Source organism: Corvus cornix, chromosome 9 (genome assembly GCF_000738735.6).
Source record: "Corvus cornix cornix isolate S_Up_H32 chromosome 9, ASM73873v5, whole genome shotgun sequence".
Taxonomy (NCBI): Eukaryota; Metazoa; Chordata; class Aves; order Passeriformes; family Corvidae; genus Corvus; species Corvus cornix.
The window spans coordinates 5,857,354-5,881,568 of record NC_046339.1 but is presented as its reverse complement, the minus strand read 5'-3'; the positions used below and the strand labels follow the sequence as shown (position 1 = coordinate 5,881,568).

Below are 24,215 nucleotides of genomic sequence, written 5' to 3'. Positions count from 1 at the left end.
CTTTTAGCTTCTAGAACACCCCTGGCCTCCACATTTCAGTTCACTTTGGATACCCTGGGCTCTGTTCTTATGGGATACTGAGACTTTACAGCACAATTCATTTAAGCTTTTTCTTCATTTCACTGACAGGATGCCATAGCTCTTTAGTAACTTGCAATTACAGATGCTGTGTGTGGTATACTTACAATATTTAAAAACATAATATTTACTTAGCAAGACTAAGAGAATTACCTACATTGTCTTCTCTAATTTTTATGATTTCCTATTAGTTAATCTGAAAAACGTCAGTCGTGGTAAAAACTAATCCAAAAGTCACTTCCCTTGCTTGTCTGAGACACATCAGTTAATTTCAAACACCAAATTTCACATTAACTTTGAGGAAAATGTACCAATTCTCTGAAGCTGATATTCAGTGTACAAAGTGTGTAATTTTCTTTTGTATATAATGATAGCTTTTGTTCAATACGTAAAATGGTGGTTGCAAAAAAGAATAAAGATCACCCATGCAAGAAAGGGAAAAAAAACCATTACTCTTTAACTGTGGTGACTTCAATAAATGATAAAAATTGTTCCAAATTACTGTGATAGAAGTCAGGCACAGATCATCTGAGAAAGTTTTATAATCTTGTAGACTAGAAGCTGAAACACATCAGAGAAACTCATTTTTGCAGCAGAGCAAGGAGTTGAATCAAACGATTGCTTGAAGCCCTTGTAAGTCTTCTTTTTGTGTCATCAAAGCTGCTTTGCATATTCATTTGTTTGTACATCCTACCTCATCACACCTCCTATTTGGCATCTGTAAAATAAAATTCTCATTTCCTTTTATAGAAAAAAACAACCAAAAAACAAACTCAAACCAAGTAAACTACACGTTTGTTTCAATTATAACAATGATCCATTAATTTACAGGGAGAAAAAGATTTTAAATGATTTTTTTTGCCCCCTCCCCCAATTCCCCAGAGCCCCAAAGAAATATGTACTCCAATATAATTGGTTTCAAAGCACCCTCGATTCTGAGCATTCAGTTCCATTCTAGCTGTTTGTAGCAGGCAAATGTTTTACCAGCTTACTTGAACATATTTTGTAAATAAGATTTATGATACTTTTGTGGTGTTTGGAGTTAATGAAATATTTTGACTGACAGCTGCAAATAACGACTGCTACTTGTCTCAGATAAAAATCTAATCATTACACAAACCTTGACAAGCAGCCAAATGCAACAGAAAAAATGCAAGAAATAAAATACAGCATACGAGACGTTTTTTACAAATAATGAATTTAAAAGCAAATAAGATGTCTTGTAACTAGCATGAGACACAGAAATTTAAAATATCATAGTACTGTGGAGTTCGTGTACACCAGCTATCATGTCAGCCTATTCCATATAACATTAATTTCTCTTTTGCCCGTAAGTTATTAATTAGTAGACTATAGATTTACGTTTATATAGTTAAAATGACCATAAACAGCCGTTCCCCTCATTCTAGTCCAATTTGAAAGGAAAAAACAACTTGAAGTATTTCTGTACTGTTTTTTTATGTTGCCTAGTAGCCTAAATTCCTTCTTTTCTACTGATTTTTAACCTCTGTAATTTTTTTTGATAGAAGCCTGACATAAAAACTTGCTAAACTTACAAGATTTTAAAAGTATACTGGTCACTTGTCCATTTCATGAGAGAAACTTTAAAACTAAAAGCTAAATGACCAAAAGCTTTTTGAGTATTACTCGCATTTCAGAACAGATATTTATTACTTAACTACCAGTAGTAGAAAATGTGAATAAACTAAGGGTTTATTCCACAAATGTTTGGACATATTTTTGGATTTCAAACTGCAAAATTAGTAGGTGATCTCAAAACTTTTAGTTAGCCAGAATTGTTGCAAATCTCTTCCTTGCCTGTCACAACACTGCTAATGTATGAAACATCAGGAAGACCACCTACATCTCTATTCACACAAACCCACGAGTTGTTTATTAACCTTAACACTAAATATTGTTTTTCCTTTCCATTCAGACACAAAACACAGTGGCTTCCTAGGAGTGCTCAAAAGCCTTTAAAAATATGTATAAATAGCAATAAATTAGAACTGGATGTGCAGCTTTTTAAAAATATTTACAACTAAAATGAAAAGTGATCATCCTCGTGTTAGAATAAAAAATGAACCATGTTCAAACTGAGAGGAAGCTATTTTCCAATTTGATTTTTTTAGGGGGCGTTTGTTTTTATAAGTCTCCCTTCTAGTGCCAAATTACCTATGGACAGTAGAACACTGATCCTTTTTCAAGTAATTATTCAGTAACATATCTAATTGAGACAAGGAAGACATGACAGAAAGTAAAGAAGTCAGCAGCTCTCCTAAATGTTTTAAGGCTCCTCTTGAAGGGAAACTTAAGCATTTAAAGTGTTAAAATAGAAGGCTACAAAACAGGTTTTGAAATCCCTTTCAATGGTCTGTCAAGAGACAAAGGTTGGAGCTTTATGACCTTTTAGCTGCTGAAAGAAAGCTTTTTGCAGAACCTCCAAGAAAACTATTTCTTGCATTTTGGCTTTTCCTGACATCTGAGATTATCTGCTGCAAAATTTTTCTCTGTTATATTCAGTGAGGTCCCATTCTGTGTGCACTTCAAGACAGGAATTGTGGGAATTGTGGCTTTTTGTCTCAATAAATAAAAATGCATCTCAACTACATGACAATTAATTACATTAAATTAATTAAAACCTCAGGAATAATTTGAAAAATACATATTTTTTTCACATATATTCAATTGGCTTGAAATTACTTTTGCAATTTCACATTCCCAGTTTATGGTGTCCCAATAATCCCCCTTCTAGCTCGGTTCAGTCTCTTTTTTTACACTGCATGAGACACCATCACCACACTATGCTTGTGGTAAAGAGATGAAGAATGAACAAACCAGGCAAACCCCAGAACAGTTCAAGTTTATGCTTGTGATTATTCAAACTATCACAGTTTTAAATGGATTTGGAATGATTTTCCTCACACCTGGTTTCAGTGAATTCATCAAAGAAATTCATTACTAAGTTCTTGCCAATAAATATGTCTAAGTTAAAATTTTGAGGGTTTTTTTTTTTTTTCCTTCTGATAACTGACATTAACCAGGTCAGGTGTTTGTTTGGGGATTTTTTTGGCTTTTTTTTTTTTTCCTTTTTTTTTCCTTCTCAAATCTTAATATTTATTATATAGGTATGCCTAAACAAGAGACACAGAAATTCAATTAACAGCCTTAAAGCAATCCAGCTTTTGTTTTCACATGTAAGAACTGTTACTGCGGCAACACTGAAATTAAAGGGGTGACAAATTTATGTAACAAAAATATGCCAATCACCATAATTTTGGGGTGATTTCTAAACCTGAACCCTACAAGACAGGTAAGAGTCCTCCAAGCATGGCAAGGGTCTATGTTGAAAGAGAACTTCTAACCTCAAAATCGCTCAGCACAAGCAGGAATTCCAGACTGCACCCACTGGGGCTCAGCTCAACATTTTCACCTCAGTTAGTGGCTTACCATCCTACAGAGATACTTTTACTGTTCCTGGGAGAAATAGCTTAAAAACCAAACCAAACCAAACCAAAAAGCCCGAAAAACCAACCAAAAAAACCCACCCAAACAAAAAACAAACCCCACACCTTCCCTGGTTTCTACAAATCTGCAGCTTTTCCCACTCCTCTGACTTCTCAGTATGTGACCTGCTCAGTACTCTATGAAACAGCTCACAATTTTACACCAGAAAGGAGAGGTACATCATTTAAAAATAAATATCTTCATGCTTTTCCAAAGAATAATCCACCACAGCTCCAAGGCACACTGAGACAGAGGGAGTAGTACTGTGCTAAAGAGCACTTCAAACCTTCCCCTTTGGAGGATACGAGGTTTAGCACGCTCAGAAAGGCCATACTAATACTTTTGGCAAGGTTAAATATATACTGCATTACTGAAAATAGGTCACATTTTTATTTATGACAAACTAATGGTCTGCTTTTCATTACCCAGGTGCTTTCTTTCCCAACATGGATCTGCAAACTAAAGAGTGAGTTGTGCTGCACAAAACTATGATTTTTTTTCTGTGACATGCTATAGTAAAGCCCATGGCTGCAGCTGTTGTGAGCCAAACAACATAACCTGACTTAAGCTTCATTTCATTTTATACTAATGTCTTATCAATTCTGATTTAAAGGTGCTTTCTTTCTTTCTGGTTATTTTGCCATACACCTAATTTTTGCATGTGCATTTCTTTCCCATGGGCCATTTGTGTAGTACAGCTTATAGCTATTGAGTCAATTTAATTTCAGTCAGCAACATAGTTAATAATGATGAGAGAAACAGCAAGAAACAATGATTTGTGTTTATGTAGAAAATTTAAAATGTCCAGAGTTCTCAATCTATCTTCTTTTGTAAGAACTAAATTTTACTTTTAAACTCTCTACATGAAAGCTTTTCTATTGCTAAGAAAACATCTTTCTATCATCATGAAAAGTCAGTTCTGGAGAGAAATAATCAAGATGAAATTAAACAAAGGAATATTTAGACAGAAGTGAAGTTAGTTTTTCTAATACTTTCATCTGGCTAGTGTCTGGAAGGAAAAAACCAATTCCCTTATGTAGAACAGCTCATTATATGAGACAGTATTAACTAGATTGGACAATAGAAACCTTGAACCAAACCCCATTTTTGCAGCAGAAAAGGAATTACTTCCCTACTCCAGCATTACACTTAAAGGTAATAAAATGCTCAGATTTATTCAGTTTCATTCACAATAGCTATCAAAGAGACATTTAAATTTCAAAACATGAAAACCTTTCTGAAAATATACATCATTTACACCTCTGTTAGAAATCTATGTTGTAAATACAGGGAAGGACATGGAAGCAGAAAGCTGGAGTCATCAGGAACAAAGGAACTGTACCAGATCTCCAGTAAGATCACAGCTGGAAAACTGGTTCATTATTGCATTATGCCTTGCTAACAAACCCTTTTCCCCACATTTAACAGCAACAGTATTTTCCTAACATCAGAATATATGAGTAGGTTTAAATTACTCACTGTCTGAATCAGCATTTATCTATTAAAATTATTCAATTTGGAAGAAGGATGAAAAACATATGTAACAGTGGACAAAGCAGCACTTTATCAAAAGAAAGACATGGTTAGAAGATGTAAAAAAAACCCCTCCTGCAAATCAAATCCACCATTAAATGAAACTTTTCCCACTAGAGAAGCAGCATCTTAATAATTTAATAGAGTTTGCAATGAAGTATTGTCTATATTAACAGCATCATTCGGATTAGGAATCCTTAGGAATTCCTGAGACAGAAGTTCACAGCATAAACTTCTGATTCTCAAGAGATTTTCTTTTGTTCACAACACAAATACAAAAAGGAACACCAGCAATCAAATATAATGCTAAAAGTGATAATAGGTAAAGACTGAAAACTCACGGGGAAGCAAAAATCTTCTGTTATAAGGCATAGAACAAGCAACTCAAATAATCATGTTTTTTCTCACTCACAACTACTGATATACAGCACTAAGAAATCCACTATTAATGATGAAAGTATAAAAAAATAAATGAGAAACACATAGAAATTGAAAGAAGAGAATCAATGCTGACATTAATGTAAGGGGTTTTTTTGAAAAAAGATCAAGAAATAATGATAGTAACATCTATGGAGAAGCTTATCTTTGGTTCTACTTAATAAAGAAAAAAGAGCTTTCTGTCCATAACACCACCTTTAAATGCAGAGATGTTTTATGCCTTTTACTCCATTAGTGGAAACAAATACTGATAAATAGCATGGGAAAATACTTGGCACAGTCATTTTTACTGATCAACTCGTTCATCAATAGCTGTAAATCACTCTTTTCCTTGGGAGACAGGAGCAGTAAGTTTTGTTGGGCTCAGCAGTAACAGCAGACCTGGAGTATGATGGTCACACAATCAGTTAAAAGACAACAGCAATGAATTTATGTTTCATAATATTTTTTTTTTCCTTTGTGACATGTCCATTATAGAAAAAATCATTAATGGCCTTATTTAGAGAGAATGAATCCCAGCCTTGAACAAACCCAATTTACCAATGACACTCTGCCAACAAATGGTGATTCACCAACTGAGCAAGCGAATTAACCATCATTTTCCTCACAAAATAACAGTAGACAAAAATATAACTTGGCAGTACTTCCCTCTTGTTAATGTGGACACTAATTAGTTATATAAAAAAGATTTGAATTAAATATGTCAAGGTCTCAGAACTGTTTGAGTTCCTCTTTGCTTAATTAATCCAAATATTTAAATTAGCTTCTTCGTGTTAATTTGGTGTTTCAACCAGAATCCCACAGACAGGCATATAAAATTATTATTTGCAGACTGCTTATGTAGCTCTCTTTTGAAACCTGCAACTAATATGAAGATATAATCCCTTTACACAAAACATCTTTAAGAAACATGGTCTCTGTTAATTAGCCAAGTGCTTATTCTATTCTCTGATTGCCAGACCTCACATAGCAGACAACTTACAAAGTTTCCTGATTCTTCTTTTCATTGTTAAGTTTAGAATGTCCATACAAACTGCATTTCAGATAAAACTTCTTCCCTACTTTTCCCCAGAAATTAAGGGAAAACAAGTATTTTGGAAACTGCAGCGATTAGCAGCTGTCCAAGCTTTTATTTTAGAAAAAAGAACAGCACAGAAAGAGAACACTGCTGTGTGCATTGGCTCATCTAAGTTTGCTATTTCCTCACAGTTCTCTTTAAATTATGCTCCTTGCAGCATCCACAGTGTGATTATTACTGGAGTTCTCTTCCAGGACAAACTACAGTTTTTCACTGTTATCCCTAGAATCCTAAAACTTATACTCTGCAGGCTTTTCTAACACTTATTAATTTTCCCTAGGAATACATTCTCCCTCTCTTTCACACACAACTTTAGTACAACAGTGAGCATTGAACAAAACCCAACACAAATTGTGAGATTTCAGTCTCCCTTACCTCCAAACAATGTTATGACACTATTTAGCAGTAGAAAGAAAAATAATGCACGACAGTTTCTTCTGTTGTGGTCTAAAAATGGAATTATGAGTTTTGCCATTGAATCCAAAGGCACAGTGCAGTATCTTCCATGTATTCACAAATTATGGAAAGCTTGTATCTAACTAAACAAGACAGGCTATCCTATCTTTTCATTTTAAAATGGACCAGTATCATTAATTCTAAATTCCTTTTTCACCTTGTTTTCTGTTCTAACCTAATTTCAGAGCTCTTAAAAATTAAAATGATCCTTTTCTCTCATTAGAATTTTTAAGCTCATCTTTGCAGCCTGCACCTGTAACAAGAACCTCATGTGAATAGACTCACAATGTCTTCAAGATGAGATGTGCTCCAAAAAGTCACATCTCACTCCATTTGCACTATCATAACTTAGAGGTAATCTGTAATTACACTGTCTTCCTGGCAAGTGCTGGAAGTAATATCAATATTCTTTATAAGCAGATCAGTTTTCCAGAGAAAATCTTCTGGACACATTGTGAGCACCCATGGGAACAAATGAAGATCTGTGCTGGGCTGTTCCATCACTGTCAATACATTTGACATGAATTCAGAAATCTAGCCAGCATTTGGAAGCAATAATTCCCGCAAACCTTTTTAATGTCACAAACTGTATGACAGTTATATTAATTATAAATACTACAGAAAGGAAAGCCATACAGATAAAATTCTCCCAGGCATTTTAACCTTTATTTTTTAAATGGGGCTTTAGGGTAAACATGCAGAAGGGATACACTCTCAAAATTAAAGAAACAGAAGTGAGGTGGAAGGTGTTTACTGGGACTAAAAAAAAAGTTCTGGTCATGTGTTACTAATTAACAGTTGCAAGGCAAGGCTGCTGAAAGGGGCTCTGTCCATACTGCTGAACAGAACACAACTGCTATTATCAGAATTACAAAATATTAAAACACCACAGAAATAAAGTAGAAGTGCAAAATAGATTTCCTTTGCTTCCTCTCCGAAATAGAGGGCATGAATGCAACACTCATACTAACATGACATTTATTAGAATGAAAGAATCAAGTCTTAATAAAGTGAAAAATAGACAATAAAGAGACTGCTGCAAAGCTCCAGACAATTTAGTTTTCAGATCACTGCCATGGATCGTGTTGTGAAGTCAAAGAAATAAAATGAGGAAAAACCAAATAGCTCAAGGACCTAATGTAATAAACTTACTCCCTTAAATGGCAAATACTTGTTTTAATGGAGACAGAACTGCCAACACCACTAGGTTAGCAAAAGGCTAGCAACTTTTCAGGATAGTATTTCTTGCAAATACAATATAAAACTGATAATAAAATTTGAATTGACATATCCATAACACCTAAAGACTCACATATATAACATTATAAATAATTTTCCACAAATTGAAGCTTTTTTCTTTTCTCTTAAACAATGTTGCATCACATTTCTCATAATACTTGCACAGAAAAATGCAAATTCTTTCCATGAGGAAATTACCACTTAATCACTGGACAGGAGAAGTGGTTAAGACATTGCTAAGAAGCAATTTACTGATATAATTTTACTAACTTAGTTGAACAATTGCCAAGCCAGATCAGTCTTAAACTGCATTTAATCCAAGATGCTGCTTTGATGAGTGTTTATTAACAAATGCTTCAGAGGCAAGTCAAAGAAACATCAGAGTAAGTATTTGTTTGGCAAACTTACTGAAAAAACATCTAAAAAGCGTAATTTATGAAAGTCAAACTGAACTCCATTTCATGCACATCACTTCAAACTGGTTTTATCATTTAGAATGTGCCTTATACTGTTTTCCATTCATGTCAAATATTGATAATTTCAGAAACCTCAGGAACAGCAATAAGGTCATTAGTTTAAGGGCTATGTGCCCTTACACCAATGCAACCATGGAATATTCTGACTCCAGATGAGCTGCAAAGGCATCGCTGAGCACTGAACCTGACATACTCACTTTAGACAGTATTTATTATGGTAAGAGTAACACTCTCCCCACGTGTCATGTTACATCTGGAAAATACACAGGTTTAAATTGAGAAACAGCCTGGAAAGACCTCAATAGGATGAGAAAAATGTGCTCTGTGCTTAAGAACAACAAATATGTTAAACTTGTCAAAAGGTAAAAAAGCTGTAGGGCATGAAAGTATGGTGAGGCTTTGTATAATGAACAGGTAAAAACAAGTTATCCCTTCCAACCTCTTAATCCATGATTTTTCAAAATAAAATTTAACTGCTTACTTAGTAAAAAACACTTCATGTGTATTTGTGAGGTTAAAATTCTCAAAACAACTTCCACGTATCATTGTCTACTGCCAACTGATTTTAAGGGGATTAACCATGTAACTTCATAAACCACACATGAAGCCAAATATTTTATTTCTAACCTCTGCTGCCAGCTGCTGAAGAGAAGGGGATGCAACAGGGTGTAAAGTTGAGTTGCCTGTGACTGGATTATGGAGGCTAACGTAGGCCACAACATTTCTTTGAAGAACGTTCTTGAGATCCTACAAGAAAAGCAGAAGAATGGTTACTACTCTGCATCATTATAATTAAGGCTGGTTTTATTCTTGTGGTTCCTTCTAGGGGAAAACTGCACCCTACATTTCCCTCCTCTGTGATGCCTGGAGTATTAGTTAACCACTGCTTCTTACAATATGCTCTTGTGAACTTCAAACAATATCTTAGTGCTATTTCTCTACATAGCAGAAGTTATAATTCCATTTCACACATCATCTAAAGAAAGTGCAAACAGGTCTGGGAGGAATTAAAAATTACTACACTTGTACGGCCAAAATGAAAACATTACACACTGTGAAACAACATGATGGCCTTTTAAACTTAAGCCTGACAGTAGACAAACTTCAAAAGCAGTCATTATCAACAGTTACAGGACTCAAATATTTAGAGACCAAATTCAGATATGAATTGCATAACTTTTCCAGTGTTTTCATTTTATTATATTTTAGACTATAAAAATAGCATGTACAAACTGTTTCAATTATTATCTCTTTTTTAAAAGGATCCCCTTTGCCTTCTCAGTAATGAGTTCCTCTTTGCATGAAGTGGCTCTTTATATTAAACAGAAGGGGTGTAACTCAATTACATCTGATGCAAAGCTGACTTGAAGTGGAACCTAACAAATTTTGCTTCCAGCCTGGATCTTTTCAATTTGATTTTTTCACCCCCTCTTGTTTCTGAAGAATAATCATGTTGGAAGTATGAAATTTCAATAAAGGCTGTCTGCTTCTTACGCACGGTAAAAAGCAATTAACTCGTCATTTTATCTACTGTTTTAATTCATTGAACCATTAGAGTTGGAAAAGCAGCCATGAAACTCTCTGCCAGCTACTCCTTTAATTTATGACCCAAAGTCCACTTTAGCCATGTATGATCATCAATACTTTTTGAAGTATTTTCTTTCAGTCAGCTGATTCCTATTAAGTTGAAAGTAAAAGCCCAAGGAATTTTCTGTTCCGGATTCTACCCAACTCCTAAACACAAATCTGTGAGAAGTGAATCAGCACCAGCCATGGAGACACTGCAAGGTTTATCTAGTTAATGTAAACCATGGCATGGTTCTCTTCTTCCTCTCTTGATTCACTTCTCCCCACACTAAGCCCATCAATTAAAAATGATTAAATATTAAACCCTCAAGAAGGTGAAAAAGCTCTCTAAGCTGTTCCTGGGCCTATGTTGTTTTTTGAGGTTTTCCTCCCTCTGTCAAACCCTGGCAATGCCCTTTCACAATGCTGTGCTGAATTAGAGAGGGAAATCAGATCCCAAAGGTGCTGTATGTGCAACCTCCACAGCCATGGCCACATCCTGCCATCTCATTATCCCCAGGAACAGCCTCCAAAGATGTTCCCCCTGCATTTGCTATGTGGTACATGAATGAACACAGACAGACCTCAGAGACCAGTTAATGAGCCCCAATTTCCATGTGGTAATTTCATATTGTTTCCATGCTTTCAGCAGAAGTAATCCTTATTGCAATGATCCTCCTAAAGCTGTTTTACCTCGGCCCACTCGTAGGAGCCGATGTTCCCAAAGGCTGTTCCTCCCCACGAGCAGAAGACCACGGTCCGGTCAGGCCTCCAGCCCCTTTTCACCTCTGCCATCAGGGCTTGGAGCAGTGCTGTGATGACAGCAGTGCTGCTGGCCCATCCTTGCCCACCATAACCCTTCAGACTGCTGTGATGGCTTCCAACGATGACGTATCTGTCTGAAATGAGGAATAAAAAAACCCCCAAAAAACAGTAATTTTTTTTTTTCTGGATACTCAGATTAAAAGAATTCCAAATAACCCTAAAAATGAACTGTATTAGTAGTGTGTAATATCATTAATGCAACACAAAGCTGTCTACAAAAATGTACATGATCATATACAAGACAATCATACAACAAATATACACAAAACTGTGAGTCCTAGTTAAAAATGAACTAGTAAATAAATATATGTATATAGTTTCCTAAATTAATCCCCATGCCCTTGCCTTCATTGTTTGCTTATTGCTTTCCTTATAGATCTGATAGAGATCATTTTAACAGCCAGGACTAGGTCATATAAACAATCTAAAATTTCCATGCTCACAGTAGATTTTTATGAAAAAACTACAAAATAATAAGCAGGAAATGATCTTCAATACACATTAGCATCCAAAAAAAATATAAAAAAAGGTCTGGCAGTACAATGGGAAACATAAAGAAAATACACAGAGTATTAGTACTCCCTCACCTGGAAGACTGTGTTCAGTGCTCCCCACCCTATCTCAAAAAAGACATGGCAGATACAGCAGTTGAGCAGCTGGCAGCCAAATTACAGATCAGGACTTAGCCTTCTGTGGAAGGAGACATTAAAATACCTGGACTGCAGGTTTAGAGAGGAGACATGACAGAGGGATAGAGATAATGAATGATACAGAAATGGTAAGTCACACCTAGCAGCTGTGTTAATGCTGGCAGAAAGCATTCTATAGAATGAAAAGCAAGAAGTTTCAACCTGAAATAGAGAACATGCCTACGGTTACTCACAAACCACCCCCCTCCCCCCCCCCAAAAAAAAACCCCAACAATTTTTCCAGATAAATGAAATTAAATCTTCATCTCTCAAGACATTATGTATAACCCTAATACCACTCACAAGGGAAAAAAATCCCCTTATTTTATTCCAGAACCGATGTGTTATGACATAACATGACTGACTGGTGTGACTGAGGCTTGTCAAGAAGTCAAAGCAGAGTTATTCTGAATGAGCTGTTAAACTATTACACCTTCTGTGTGAGATAAATTCACAACCCTCTTTGAAGGATTGCTTACTGGTTTTGTCCTGGTATTTTGTAAAGTCTCCTTCTGGTCCAGATCTAGACTTTTAAAGGTGTTCCTTCCCTATTTCAGGATACTGACAGACAATAGAAGAACAGTTATCAAGTGATGCCAGATCCACAGCAATCTCTGCCATTTTGCTTTCAAGAGTTTTCTTTTTCTTTCTTTAGCCAAGTGGATTAAGATAGTTGCCCACATTTTGTATTTTCTTATAAAATTAAAATATCTACTCAGTATGTTTTGCAGTGACTGCTCCCTGGAAACAATATTAATAGAACACTTTGATTATAAAAGCATTCTCTATCAAACTGGAGTTTTACCAGTACTGTTCAACAAAATATTTAAGCATGTTGTTTATTAAGGAATCAAAAATGCTTTACCCAAAGAGAGGATCTGGTATGTACCTATAACACAACGTTTTCAATCTACTGCTTGGGGGGGTGGAAATGAGAATTTCTTTGAAAAAACAGATACAGAAAGTGTCAGTCTAGACTTACGTAATGATTTAATGTAACAAAATGAAATCTAAATCACATAATTTTACAACTTGCCTGTTCCACCATGAAACGCTTAATTATAGGTTACACTGACAATGAAAAACCAGAATCTTCCACTCATTTAATGACAGGAATTAGGAACCAAAATGAATGGCCTTACAGGCCTCTAGGCCATTAAAGAACGTGCCACTAACACAGACGGATCAGACAGGATCAAAGCTTGCCCTGTAGAATAATTTCTGTTTAGCCTGTGATAAGACTGTGTGAAAGGAGAGAGCCCTTATTAAAATAATGCAGGATATTTTGATGGAGAAGGAGCTGCAAGCAGCAACTTACTGCTGGAGATGCCAGCTGAATGAGCAGGGGCAAAACTAACAGCTGGTGTCTTTGAAATTCTTCTTTGCACATCTCTCCCTCAAAGAGAGGCAATACCCTAAAGCAAATGACTAAAGGAAAAGCGTAGGAGAAAGGATGGTCATGCTTGCAGGGGAAGCAGCTGTCCTTTCTCAGAATCACATGGCAAAAAAAAAAAAAAAAAAAGAGAAAGGACTAGAGATAGAGAAAAAATATCCATCAGATACCCTTGGAGGTGATAAGACAGGATAGTGTTCAGGGTAGTGATGGGCTTGACAACAGGGATTTATCATTAAAAATAGTCTCTTTATCCTGTCTTTTCTTGTTACACATCCCATTTTTAACCACGTCCAACAGAAAATCATTGTTGCATTTTTTGGGTTTAAAAATGCTACCAACTATCACATTTCATCTACTCCTAAATATTTTAACATCTCAGTTACATTTCAGATGCTCGTTCCTACTCCTCAGAGCAAATGCCAGCTAAGGTCACCATTACAGAGATGTGCTTCTCTGTGTGTGTTAGGTGGTCTTTAAGCAAAAAGAAATAAATTCCACCCTTGGTGATGCTCTGCAGTCTTTCATTAGGCACTAAAGATAAATTTTGCCTTCTTTCTGCACTTCTGTGATCATAAAGGTGAGTATTTCATGCGTATGAAACGAGCAACACCCCATCAAAATGACAGAGAACCAATGCCATGAAAATATCAAGATTCAAAGCAATTGAGGAGGAATGACTGTAGTGTCAACCAGGAGGAGTAGAGAAAGAAACAAAGGTTTAACATCAGTTCTGTACAAAACATTACAGTGCATTAGACATTTAACTTGTGCCTATGCTAGAAGACAGTTGTTATGGCCCTTGTTGAGCCAGACATCCATGAGACAAATTGTTGCCATCTGGATACTGCCACTGACTTCACTTATTTCACTTATTTATAAATCCTTACATTCTTAAATTATTGGCAAACCTTCTAAAATTAGTTTCTGATTAAAAATGTAGTAATAAGATGAAAAGTTCAGATATAGAGAAGATAGAAGACTTGTTAAACAGAAACTGAAGCACACTTATTATTCTTTTTCTTGCCTCTTTCAGAATTCAGCAGACAGAATGTCTAAACATGGCACTTTCTGCCTTTCCAATTCCATGACAGCTATTTGCAAAACATTAATAATAGCAGACTGGTAACTTCAAATTCATCAAGGAAATTAAATCCTTCATAGAAATGAAATTCACTGAGCTAATTGTTTCCTCTGTTGCTTTAAACAAAAATTTTGGCGAGAAGTACGGCGTTCTGCACACACAAAACTGAGTCGTTAATTCACCAACAGGAATAAAATTTTTTCCACCTCCTTCTTTCCATTACTTAAAATATGAAATGACTGGCCCACCTCCTAAGGGACTGTAAATAAATTACCATTCTTTCTTCATAACCTAATAAAATAGTATTAAGGCAAGCATGATGATGTTTTGATGAACATCTGCACAGCAGGAACTGTTTGCACTATGTAAGTAACCAGCATTCATTCATGTTGCAGAAACCCTTCACCTTTTAGGTAAATTCACTTACTAACAAAATAATCTCAAAATGATCATATGATATCCTGATTACAACATTATCTATGTACAGCATCAAAGGACAGAGGGGGGTTGTGCTTTATGTCCCAGTTGCACTTAGAGTCTTATTGTTCAATTATCAGACATGGAGAACAGTAATTATTATTCATAGAATTGTATAAAACTAGCTTAAGGCATGACTGAAACACAAAATAAGGCAGCAGCAAGTGTTAAAACCATATTAAAATGAAATACCACAGTTACTTGGTACAAACTACTGATACTCTCTGTGCTCCATGTGCAACACCTGCTGCTTGTGTAAAAATATGCTTTTTGTAACTACAATATCCCCTTCAGCTCATGCTTTAACCCTCATGTTCTTTCCTGTCATAAATTACAAAATGGCTACAAAAAAGTCTTTTTCCTTCCTCTGTATTAATGAATTATCTGGCAAAATAGGATCCTGATCCCAGCTATGACTCCCAGCCATCATGAAACAAATAATCAATACAAATGACAAAGGGATACTTACCAGGAAATACAGCTCCTTTTAAATATCCAATGACATTAGAAATGGTCTTGTAAGTTGTGACTGACTGAATGTTCAGACTGATTGTTTTTTTGCCTGTTAAAAGATAAAAAAAAAAAGAAATGTTAAACTTATTTATTTAGCCAAGAAATGTACAGGCCACATATATAAATTCCACACACATTAAAAAAAAAAAAAAAAGGTTAAAAAAGCAAAAAATTAAGAGGAACCACAGATCAGAACATGAAATATGACATTATTTTCTTAGTCCCCTTTTAGCAGCATGATTCAAAGCCAGAATCTCAAAAGAGATCTCTACTCCTTGAGTTAAAAGATCATTGAATTCACTCAATAAATGCTGCCAGAATACAACAGAAGGAAAAATTTAAAAGAGTAGGATTTACATAACTCTGTGATAATGAAATTGGCCTTAATCTTCATAGGTTTTTCTCACCTAATCCTTCACCCAGGTCAATCTATCAGTAATGTTCACCAAATTATAGCTGGTTTGTATTACATTTCCTTCTGGAGAAAAACCCCTAGGTTAAATCAGATGGGAACAGTCAGAGCTCCCCACAGCTTTGCCAGCACAGCCTTTGGTGGTACCCTTGTGAACATATGCCCACAGCAGCCCAGGTTTTTGGCTTAGCTGGTATCAGATGAGAAAATGGTGCAAATACAAACGCAGAACAACTTCAAAAGCTGCTAAAATGTAAGTTGAGACTTTAGCAGTTGAGACTGCAGCACAGAATAAAGCCAGAGTAGAGTAAATGTCTGAGTTTAAATAGATGAAAAGAAGGTGGGACACAGTAACCACATGAGTTCCTGCAGTTTGTGACAGTGGAAACCAACCAACCAACCAACCAACCATGGGGAGCTGCTGACACCTTCCAAACGTTTAATTTGCATGGTAACAGATTGTGTTAACATCCAGCTCACTTAAAATGTCGTAACTTCTATCACAGAGAAATGAAAATGTCCTAAACTGCTTGGAAGTTAACAAGTAGCAGTTGTGTGACAAGAACCAGTGCCTGACCCCAGACCTGCAGGGAGATCCTCCTCCATCCACAAATGCTCCAGCCCTGTGGCAGAACTGTGCTTGAAGGCATCTCTGTGACAGAATTCCTTCCATGTCCATACCCCAGCTGCCACAGACCAAAATTAAAATATTCCACAGAGCATTCTGCTCTCTATGTCCCAGGCTATTATCCTCCCACAGATCTGTTAACTGTTTCTTCCCAGGCTTTCTTTCCCCAAGATGCACAGAATATGCAAGTGGGGAGTTTACTGCAACATGTGAAATAAAACCAACACATCGTTACTGTTCTTCAGGGTTCATTTGCTGGTTCATATGGTAAATTTACTTTAAAATCCTATTAAAAATAAAATAAAATGTATTTAAATTCACTAGTCTTCATTGGTTTTTGAAAAAAGCAAGCCAACTGCTAGGATCTTTGTTTAAAAAAAAATGTACTAGCAATATTTATTTTATTTTTATTCAGACAAAACCTTTTCTGTTATCAACAGATGTGTCTTCTCTATGACAATTCTGATTTTGCTTGAACAAACCAGTAAGGAAAATGCAAGACAAGCAGTTAATTAAAAATAAACCCCAGCACATGACTTTGCAACAATCACAGCAAGTTAATATTTTATTTGACATATAATTCTTTGCTCTTCTGATGTAAGTTACTGTAAGATTTATTAATGCCATGTAAATGAATCGTGTTTGTTCAATAAATGCACAGATATTATTTTAGAATTTAAAAAAAAAAAAATCATTAAAAAAAATACCCCAAAGGATTCCCAAAGGGTCTTTTAAAACAAGTGGAAACAGCTCAAGCCATCTATGTTGATTAAGCATCTTAAATTTAATCTAAACTATGCAAGTTACTTCTTGCTGTTGTTTCTCACCTACAGCCATTCTAGAGCCAATTCACTCTTCTTAAAAAAAGATATTTTAAAGTCAAAAGTGATCTCCTTTCCTTTTCCTACAACACTTTAGATGTTTGTTCCTTCAGGCCCCTTCTCAGACAAAAAGAAGATAAATCCTTTTGAAGACAACTGACTTCACTGTTTTTCCTTAATCGACATCAGCTATCCAGTCTCCAGCTGACAATAAAGACACAGAAAATTAACTTCTGGCAATACACATATTCTAAAATCAGATACTTGAGTTAATAGTCATGTAACACAGTAGTCAGCTTAAAGTGACTTGGGCTTAAAGGCTTAGAACACCAGATGAAAAGGCTGAAACTACTCTTCGGAGTATACAGCAGAAGCGAAATTTAATCCCCTCTCTAAACAGTTCTGACAACAAACCTCTCATCCTAACACTGTATTTTAAGGATCTTGACAACTTGCACCTTTTTTTTTTTTTTTCTGTATTCTCTGGAAAGCTATGAGGAGACTCTACCTTAACATTATTCAGGATACACTGTCTTTATGTAAGCTCTGGAATAGAAGAACACAAACATATTTACTGCTACTTTTTTTATTTCTTCCCTGACTTGGAATCTCTAAATTGTCTAATACCAAATGACTACATTCTCCCCTCACATTTATATAGTTATTTTTAGAAATCCATGGCTACTTTTCCTCTCATTTGACTGACAATTTTAGTACTTCAGATGAGAAAAACCTTCTATTTGCAGTAGTTATGTTAAAAGAACATGTGTTATGCTTGCTTCTTTTTTTTGCTTGTAATCCCAGGCTCATACATACAGGAGTATAAGCTTTAACCTCATTTTCAAACATGTTGGTTAATTCTTGCCTGATCATGCTAAATACCTATAATCAGACAATTTTCTGAGCATTTGAGTACTGGATTTTAAAAAGCATCTTTGGGGACTCAGGTTTGAAAACTGAATTCATTTGACAAGATTTTTTGCTACTCATTGACCAAGATTTCCCTACATGCACATTTAACTCCAGTATAGAAAAAATCAAGTATAACTGATTTCAATGGAATAGCTCCTGGATCATAAAACCAGATGTTATTTCAGTAGACTGCAGAAATAAGGTACATTGAATAACTTCAAGTAATACAGTTTTTCAGATAGCTCCTGTTGAAATCAACACCTGAATAAACACATATCAGTCTGAAATCACAACTGAACTAGAGATTTCAAACATTATCAAACATCCATGGTCATGTGACTTAGGGGACACTAATTGAGCTGAACTGCACTTGACAGATCCATATCAATTTGAGTGCAAAACCTTATCTACTACGTATTTTATGTCAGTTTTTAATTAAGTTCAAACACAGAACTTTAAGTGAAGAAATATAATCATCACACGCATTTATGTAACAGCAGGACTTACATACAAAAAACACTGCATGCAACATGATACACTTAAAAAAGTGAATAAATAGAAAATGCATATACTTAATAATGCATATAATCTCAGAAAAATATTTTGTGATACTATCAAATTGCATATGCAAAAATCAATACTGAATCTATGCAATGTACAGTGTGTATAAAACTATTTGTACAGGAATATGTCAGAACACCTAGACAGATGTCCCTGTAATGAAAAGCCTTCACTTTTTTTTGTGTATAAACAATTCCCCATCTAAATCTGGTATCCCTAATATTTTTCGCCTAATAGATTTCTATCTGATGAATCAAGTATGCTGCCTACTGACAACATATTCTCCTTTTTTAACAAATATTCACAGATCTTGAGACTCCAAGCCTAATCCTACTATCAAGAGCTTAATGAATAAACTCCGTGATATTTGATCATCTTTTCTGACCTACAATGAAGAATCCAGAAATAAAACTTCAGATGAAGAGCGTTTGCAAATAAGCAATGCCTAAAATAAAGTCCTTTAAGGAGGCTCTAAACTAGGATGGCCTAATGTAATACAGAATAAATGTGTCACAGTCAACATCAAAGAGAATTGAAAATGCTTCAGATGGTGTAGTTGAATTTGATAAACTCACACTACTTTCATTCTTTACCTGCTTTATAGCAATCAAAAGCAAAGCATCACACAGGAAAATATTGGCGCAGAACAGAATTCTGAAAATGTATCTTAATCATTTACAATTCTGCTAGAAAAGCTCTTGAGGCTTCAGGTGGGAGTAGAGAGAAGATACATAAAAAATGCTTCACACTGTTCATGCTTAATTCTTCTCATGAACTTCTGTTTAAAAAACGAACAGAATTTAAAGTGATCATGAAAATAAAATCCAAGAGTACTGGTATAAATGTCTGTAAGTTTTCATATACAGGATGTCTGAATTAGATCAGTTCCCTATTTAACTTGTTCTTCTTTCAAATGCCAGCAAGAGACATCTGCAGAACCTTGTTATCTTCCTACTGTTATGACTCTAGATTTGGTAGGTACAGTAACGTGCACTGCCACACAGTATGCTGGCATCTTTCTCTATTTGTTTCCTTGGATTCATGTTTAGCAGAGTCCAAATAGCCAGAAATTATTGTACTGTTTTGCATATTGATATCATAGTGTGAGATGGCACAGCCAGAGTTTATTAAATATGGTAGTCTTTTATTTTCTCTGACAGGTAGCAAACTACGAAGGAGAAACACATATAGTATTATCACAAGGCTGTAGTTTAACAGGAGGAGATATATATTTATCACTCCATGCCCTTCCTCTGACTGAAAAGAAGACAGGCTTGATTTGCACTAGTGCAGAACTTGGCAGAGAACTTTATTTATCTTGGATGAGGATCGTATAATACGGAAAGTAACGGACTCTTCCAATTATTCCCCTTGTATAATTAATGATTCGAATTTCACATGATCAGAGTTGACTATAAACTCGGTATAATGAACATCTGACATGTGGAACTACATAAAATAGATGTTCAAAGTCTCATAAAAATTCATTATGTTGTGCTACAAACCTTTCCAGTAACAGTCAGTTCTGGTTATCTGTTCCACTCACCCGTTTTGTTACAGGAGGTAGATTTGTTTGCAGCCTACAATGCAGCTCTGCACTGCAGTCACTGTGATGATTCAGTATTGATCAGTGACTGTATTTTGTAGACCAAAAAAAGATCAAAAGATTCTACCTAGAAAAGCATTTTGATCTGAGTAATTTTACTGTCTGCAGCAGAATGCTGGGAGTCTTTGTATACCTGGCTCTATTATTCACACAGTGTTTGATATCATTCAAGTTACTCAAACCATTCATGCTTTGGTTTTATAATTTTAGAAGTTAAAGTATTAAAAAAAAATTACCCCTATTGCACAGGAAAAGGCATTAGGAAGTGGTAAGAAATGGGATTTTTAAGTGAGATCACTGCATGAATGCTTGCATTACACTTCCTACCAATTGAGCTGTATTGCTCAGGCATACTGGGTCACACCAACCTGTCATCTAGTCCTTATCTCCAAGAGCGACCAGCAGCATAAATGAGGGGAAGAATGGAAGAGTAGGATGAGCCACAGACACCTGGAGACCGATCACTACTGAAATCCTAGATCTTTCTCATCTGCTCTCTTAGACATGAGACAGGTGAGTAGGAAAACTGACACTTAAAGCCAAAGGGAAAAATTAAAACACATACTGATGTGTTTCAACACCAGGCTTCCAGGATTTCCATTCAAACCAAAGTATATGGTCATTAGTGGCAATAAACACTTTGTAAATTAATTCCCATTAGATAGATTTACATTAAAAACCCAAGAGCTTAACTGAAAAGGATAATTTGTACATGACTGCAATCTCCCAAATAGTGGTAACCTTAACAACAACAAAGACAGTTCACTGTACACAGCAGGTCTTTCTTCATTTATGTTTATAGGAGTGCTTTAGTTTTACAACAACCTTCACCATGTTCTAGCAAATACCCTGGTAAGATTTTATAAAAAAAAAGGAAGCTTCAAAAGTTTACAGTTTCTCTATAGAAGTTCACTCTGAAATTCTAATTGCCTATCTTTGGGAGAAAGTTCATGGGAGCAGAGAATTTCAGATTAATGAGGTTTAACGATAATGTACCATACCAAACAAAAAGCAAATTTAATTACTGACTTCACCTAACACAAAACTAGATAACTTCAATTCCCACTATTTGCTATGTAGGTCCTGAGCACTCGATCTGTCTGGGATGTTTGCCTCCATCCCCCCACTCCCTGTGTCACATTTTGTCTCTTGAAAACTGCAAGGCTAAGGGAAAAAAGCAGCAATGTGAGAAAACTATATATAAATGTTTAATCATTACTGATGAATCTGCTGTTCAGCTTTTTGAAACATACTGATGAGAGAATGATGATCATTTTATCCTAACAAATTTTAAGCCAACCAATCATCTGAATTGCTCATTCACCTCTTTTGACAAATAAATGATGAGTCCTACGTCAGAAGTGAAATCTCTCTCTTAAGCTTCTTCAAATCAACAGGAAGACTGCAAATTCAACCTTCACTCTTCTCAAATGCATTGCTGTCCTCAGCATTATCTCTTTAGCTATTACTATTATTAAATAGTTATACACAATTTCTTATCAAAAGACCAGTTTTTTCTCTCTTCCATTAGGGCTGCTACTGAACAACAGCACACTCTGTGCTCCAGAACATCAACAGCTTCACCATTACTTCAAGGAAAAATGTATCATAGTACATTACAGAATTATACAAGGCTTCTTCTTATAGTCCCTATTTTCTCAATAAATTGAGAGTTTTTTAAAAATCCCACATGGATTACTGTAGTTCAGAACCTTACATGAAATCAGACACAAGCTGTTGTGTTCACCCAGAGTCAACCAGACATGGACTGGCTCTTAATACACTGCTGGCTAGGAATATTCTTTCTTTCCAAAAATTCTGCTCTCACAGAATACCTGTCTTCTCAGGGAAATAAAACAGACATGCTACACCTGTCACAGAAAAAGCAGAATAAGCTGCCCTTTAGATGATTCTGTCCTGCAGCCTCCAGACAAAGCTTTTTGAGAAACAGACACTGTGCAGCCTTTTATCTTTCTAAAATGAGTGTCATTTTCCAGCCCAAATTCATGCTTTGCTCCAGGCACTTCAGCTGTTGAAAATTCCTTCAATACTAACAAGCTTCATGCATCCTACCTGGAATGGTTAAGCACTTGTTCCTTCCAAAAAAACCTTTTCTTCTTTTCTACTGGTTGTGGAGACAATCAGTTCATTTTTAACATATCTAGTCAGCCATGCATGGACAACATTAGTCCTGCCTAACCACAACAGCTTAAGCCATGAAACATGAGGTCCTCTGCCTTCCTTTTTAGTATGCTAACACAAGTCATAAAATTAATCAAGCTTTTTCATGACTTGTTGTATTGTACTCCTATTCCACAATAACCTTCCAAAAGCAATAAACAAGGGATACAGCACATGAAAGTACATTGGTTGCCCTCAAAATTTGTTTTTACTGTTATCATCACTGTGTGTAGCACAGGATACAGTGGCAAAATTAATTTGCCTCCTCCCTTCCAAGACCACAGTTTCGAATCAATTCATTTAAACAGGCATTATGATAAAATACACATTTTTTTTCTGGTCAAAGATGGACACGTACAAAACAAAACTGAATTACTGTTTAAACATGCACCTCATCCAGAATGCTCTCTGGAAGATGTTCCTTCAATGAAACACTGTGCAGCAACTTTGCTGGAAGACTGTAGTCTTATTTTCCCCCTCCCCCACATCAGCAATAAGTTTTTTCAAGCAATAATCTGTGTGACTTTGCTAATGGCATTATTTCTAGGGAGATACCATGAATGCATTCATCTGGCTCTATTCAAGGTATTTTGCTCTTATCATGATGTACATTTTCCTGGTGAAACTTAGAGAAAAAGCTGCCTGAAGGTTCAGATAACAATACATTGTTTATTCTACAGAATAAACAAATTAAGGAACATAGAGACATGTTTAGAATTTAAGTGTTGTTATTCCAAAAACAGAAAAAAGAGCCACAGAATTATAGCGTTACTGCTGCCTTAATGTTAAAAATCACATTATTAGTAGTCCAACAAGGCCTAACGAACCATACTGCAGCACTAATAAACCCTCCCTAGTGATGGTATCTACACAGAGAAGGTTTCAAGTCAATATTAAGAATTAGTGCTCAATGCCTTATATATATATCTTTTTTTTTTTTAAACCACATCTTCCATCTATCAGATTTTAGGAGCATAGTTTTAGACTGTTCACAGGCTCTTCTAAAAAGCATCTAAGCAAAACATACCTCAAATCAGCTAAACCTCCTAGTTGTATAGTTACAGAAAGTGGATTTGGAGTCCTTGAGGAACATTCCACAGGTGTTAAGTGTCTTTGAAAAGCATTACCTGTAGCTGGCAGCTGGAGGGGAGTACACCTGTCTTTCTGGGCAGTGTCCTCAGGTGGGGAAACAAGTTTTCTGGCAAGCACTGCAGAAATTGGTTGTACCAAAAGTGTTGTGAGGTTCAGTCGATTTTGCCTGTAGCTTCCATCTTAAATAACAGAAAGAGAAAAGCAATTTAGTAAATGAAAATTAGATTTCTCTCCTACATAAACCAAATACAAAAATGCAAACATCTACCATATAGCTTCAAATAAGTGATTTAGATAAGCAGCTGTTGCTTTGTGCTTACCATACTGGAAAAAAAAAAAGCTTCTTCAAGAACATGTACTACAAAATTACATGAACATATTACAGTATTTGGGCAATAGTTCCACAAGGAAGAAACTGTTAAAGAGTCCAAGCAGATATTTGATTGTGAATTAAAACAACAAATTAAATTGGTGTGTAGTTAAAGGAATCACTGAAAAACAGAATTACTGATCAGCAATAACTTTCAAATTCAAGTAAAAACTGAACAGCTGGAGGAGGTCTGGAATAGGAGGGTACTAAATACACACATCAAGTGGAGAAAGATATGGATCAAAAAGCATCAGAATACCTAATTCACAGCTTAAAGATG

The 24,215-nt window shown here is 35.6% G+C and overlaps 1 protein-coding gene across 8 annotated transcripts in view; it reads right to left on the bottom strand.

The window, feature by feature from the left end:
- Window positions 1–24,215, bottom strand: part of NAALADL2 (N-acetylated alpha-linked acidic dipeptidase like 2) — a 421,429-nt gene that overhangs the window by 86,980 nt on the left and 310,234 nt on the right. For all 8 annotated transcript variants that reach the window (XM_039556880.1, XM_039556879.1, XM_039556882.1 and 5 more), the window contains 4 exons: window positions 23,601–23,744; window positions 15,309–15,401; window positions 11,065–11,270; window positions 9,433–9,552 (listed from right to left, as the gene is read on the bottom strand). In XM_039556880.1, the coding sequence (XP_039412814.1) occupies window positions 9,433–9,552; window positions 11,065–11,270; window positions 15,309–15,401; window positions 23,601–23,744 (563 nt within the window). The remainder of the gene's footprint in view (window positions 1–9,432; window positions 9,553–11,064; window positions 11,271–15,308; window positions 15,402–23,600; window positions 23,745–24,215) is intronic.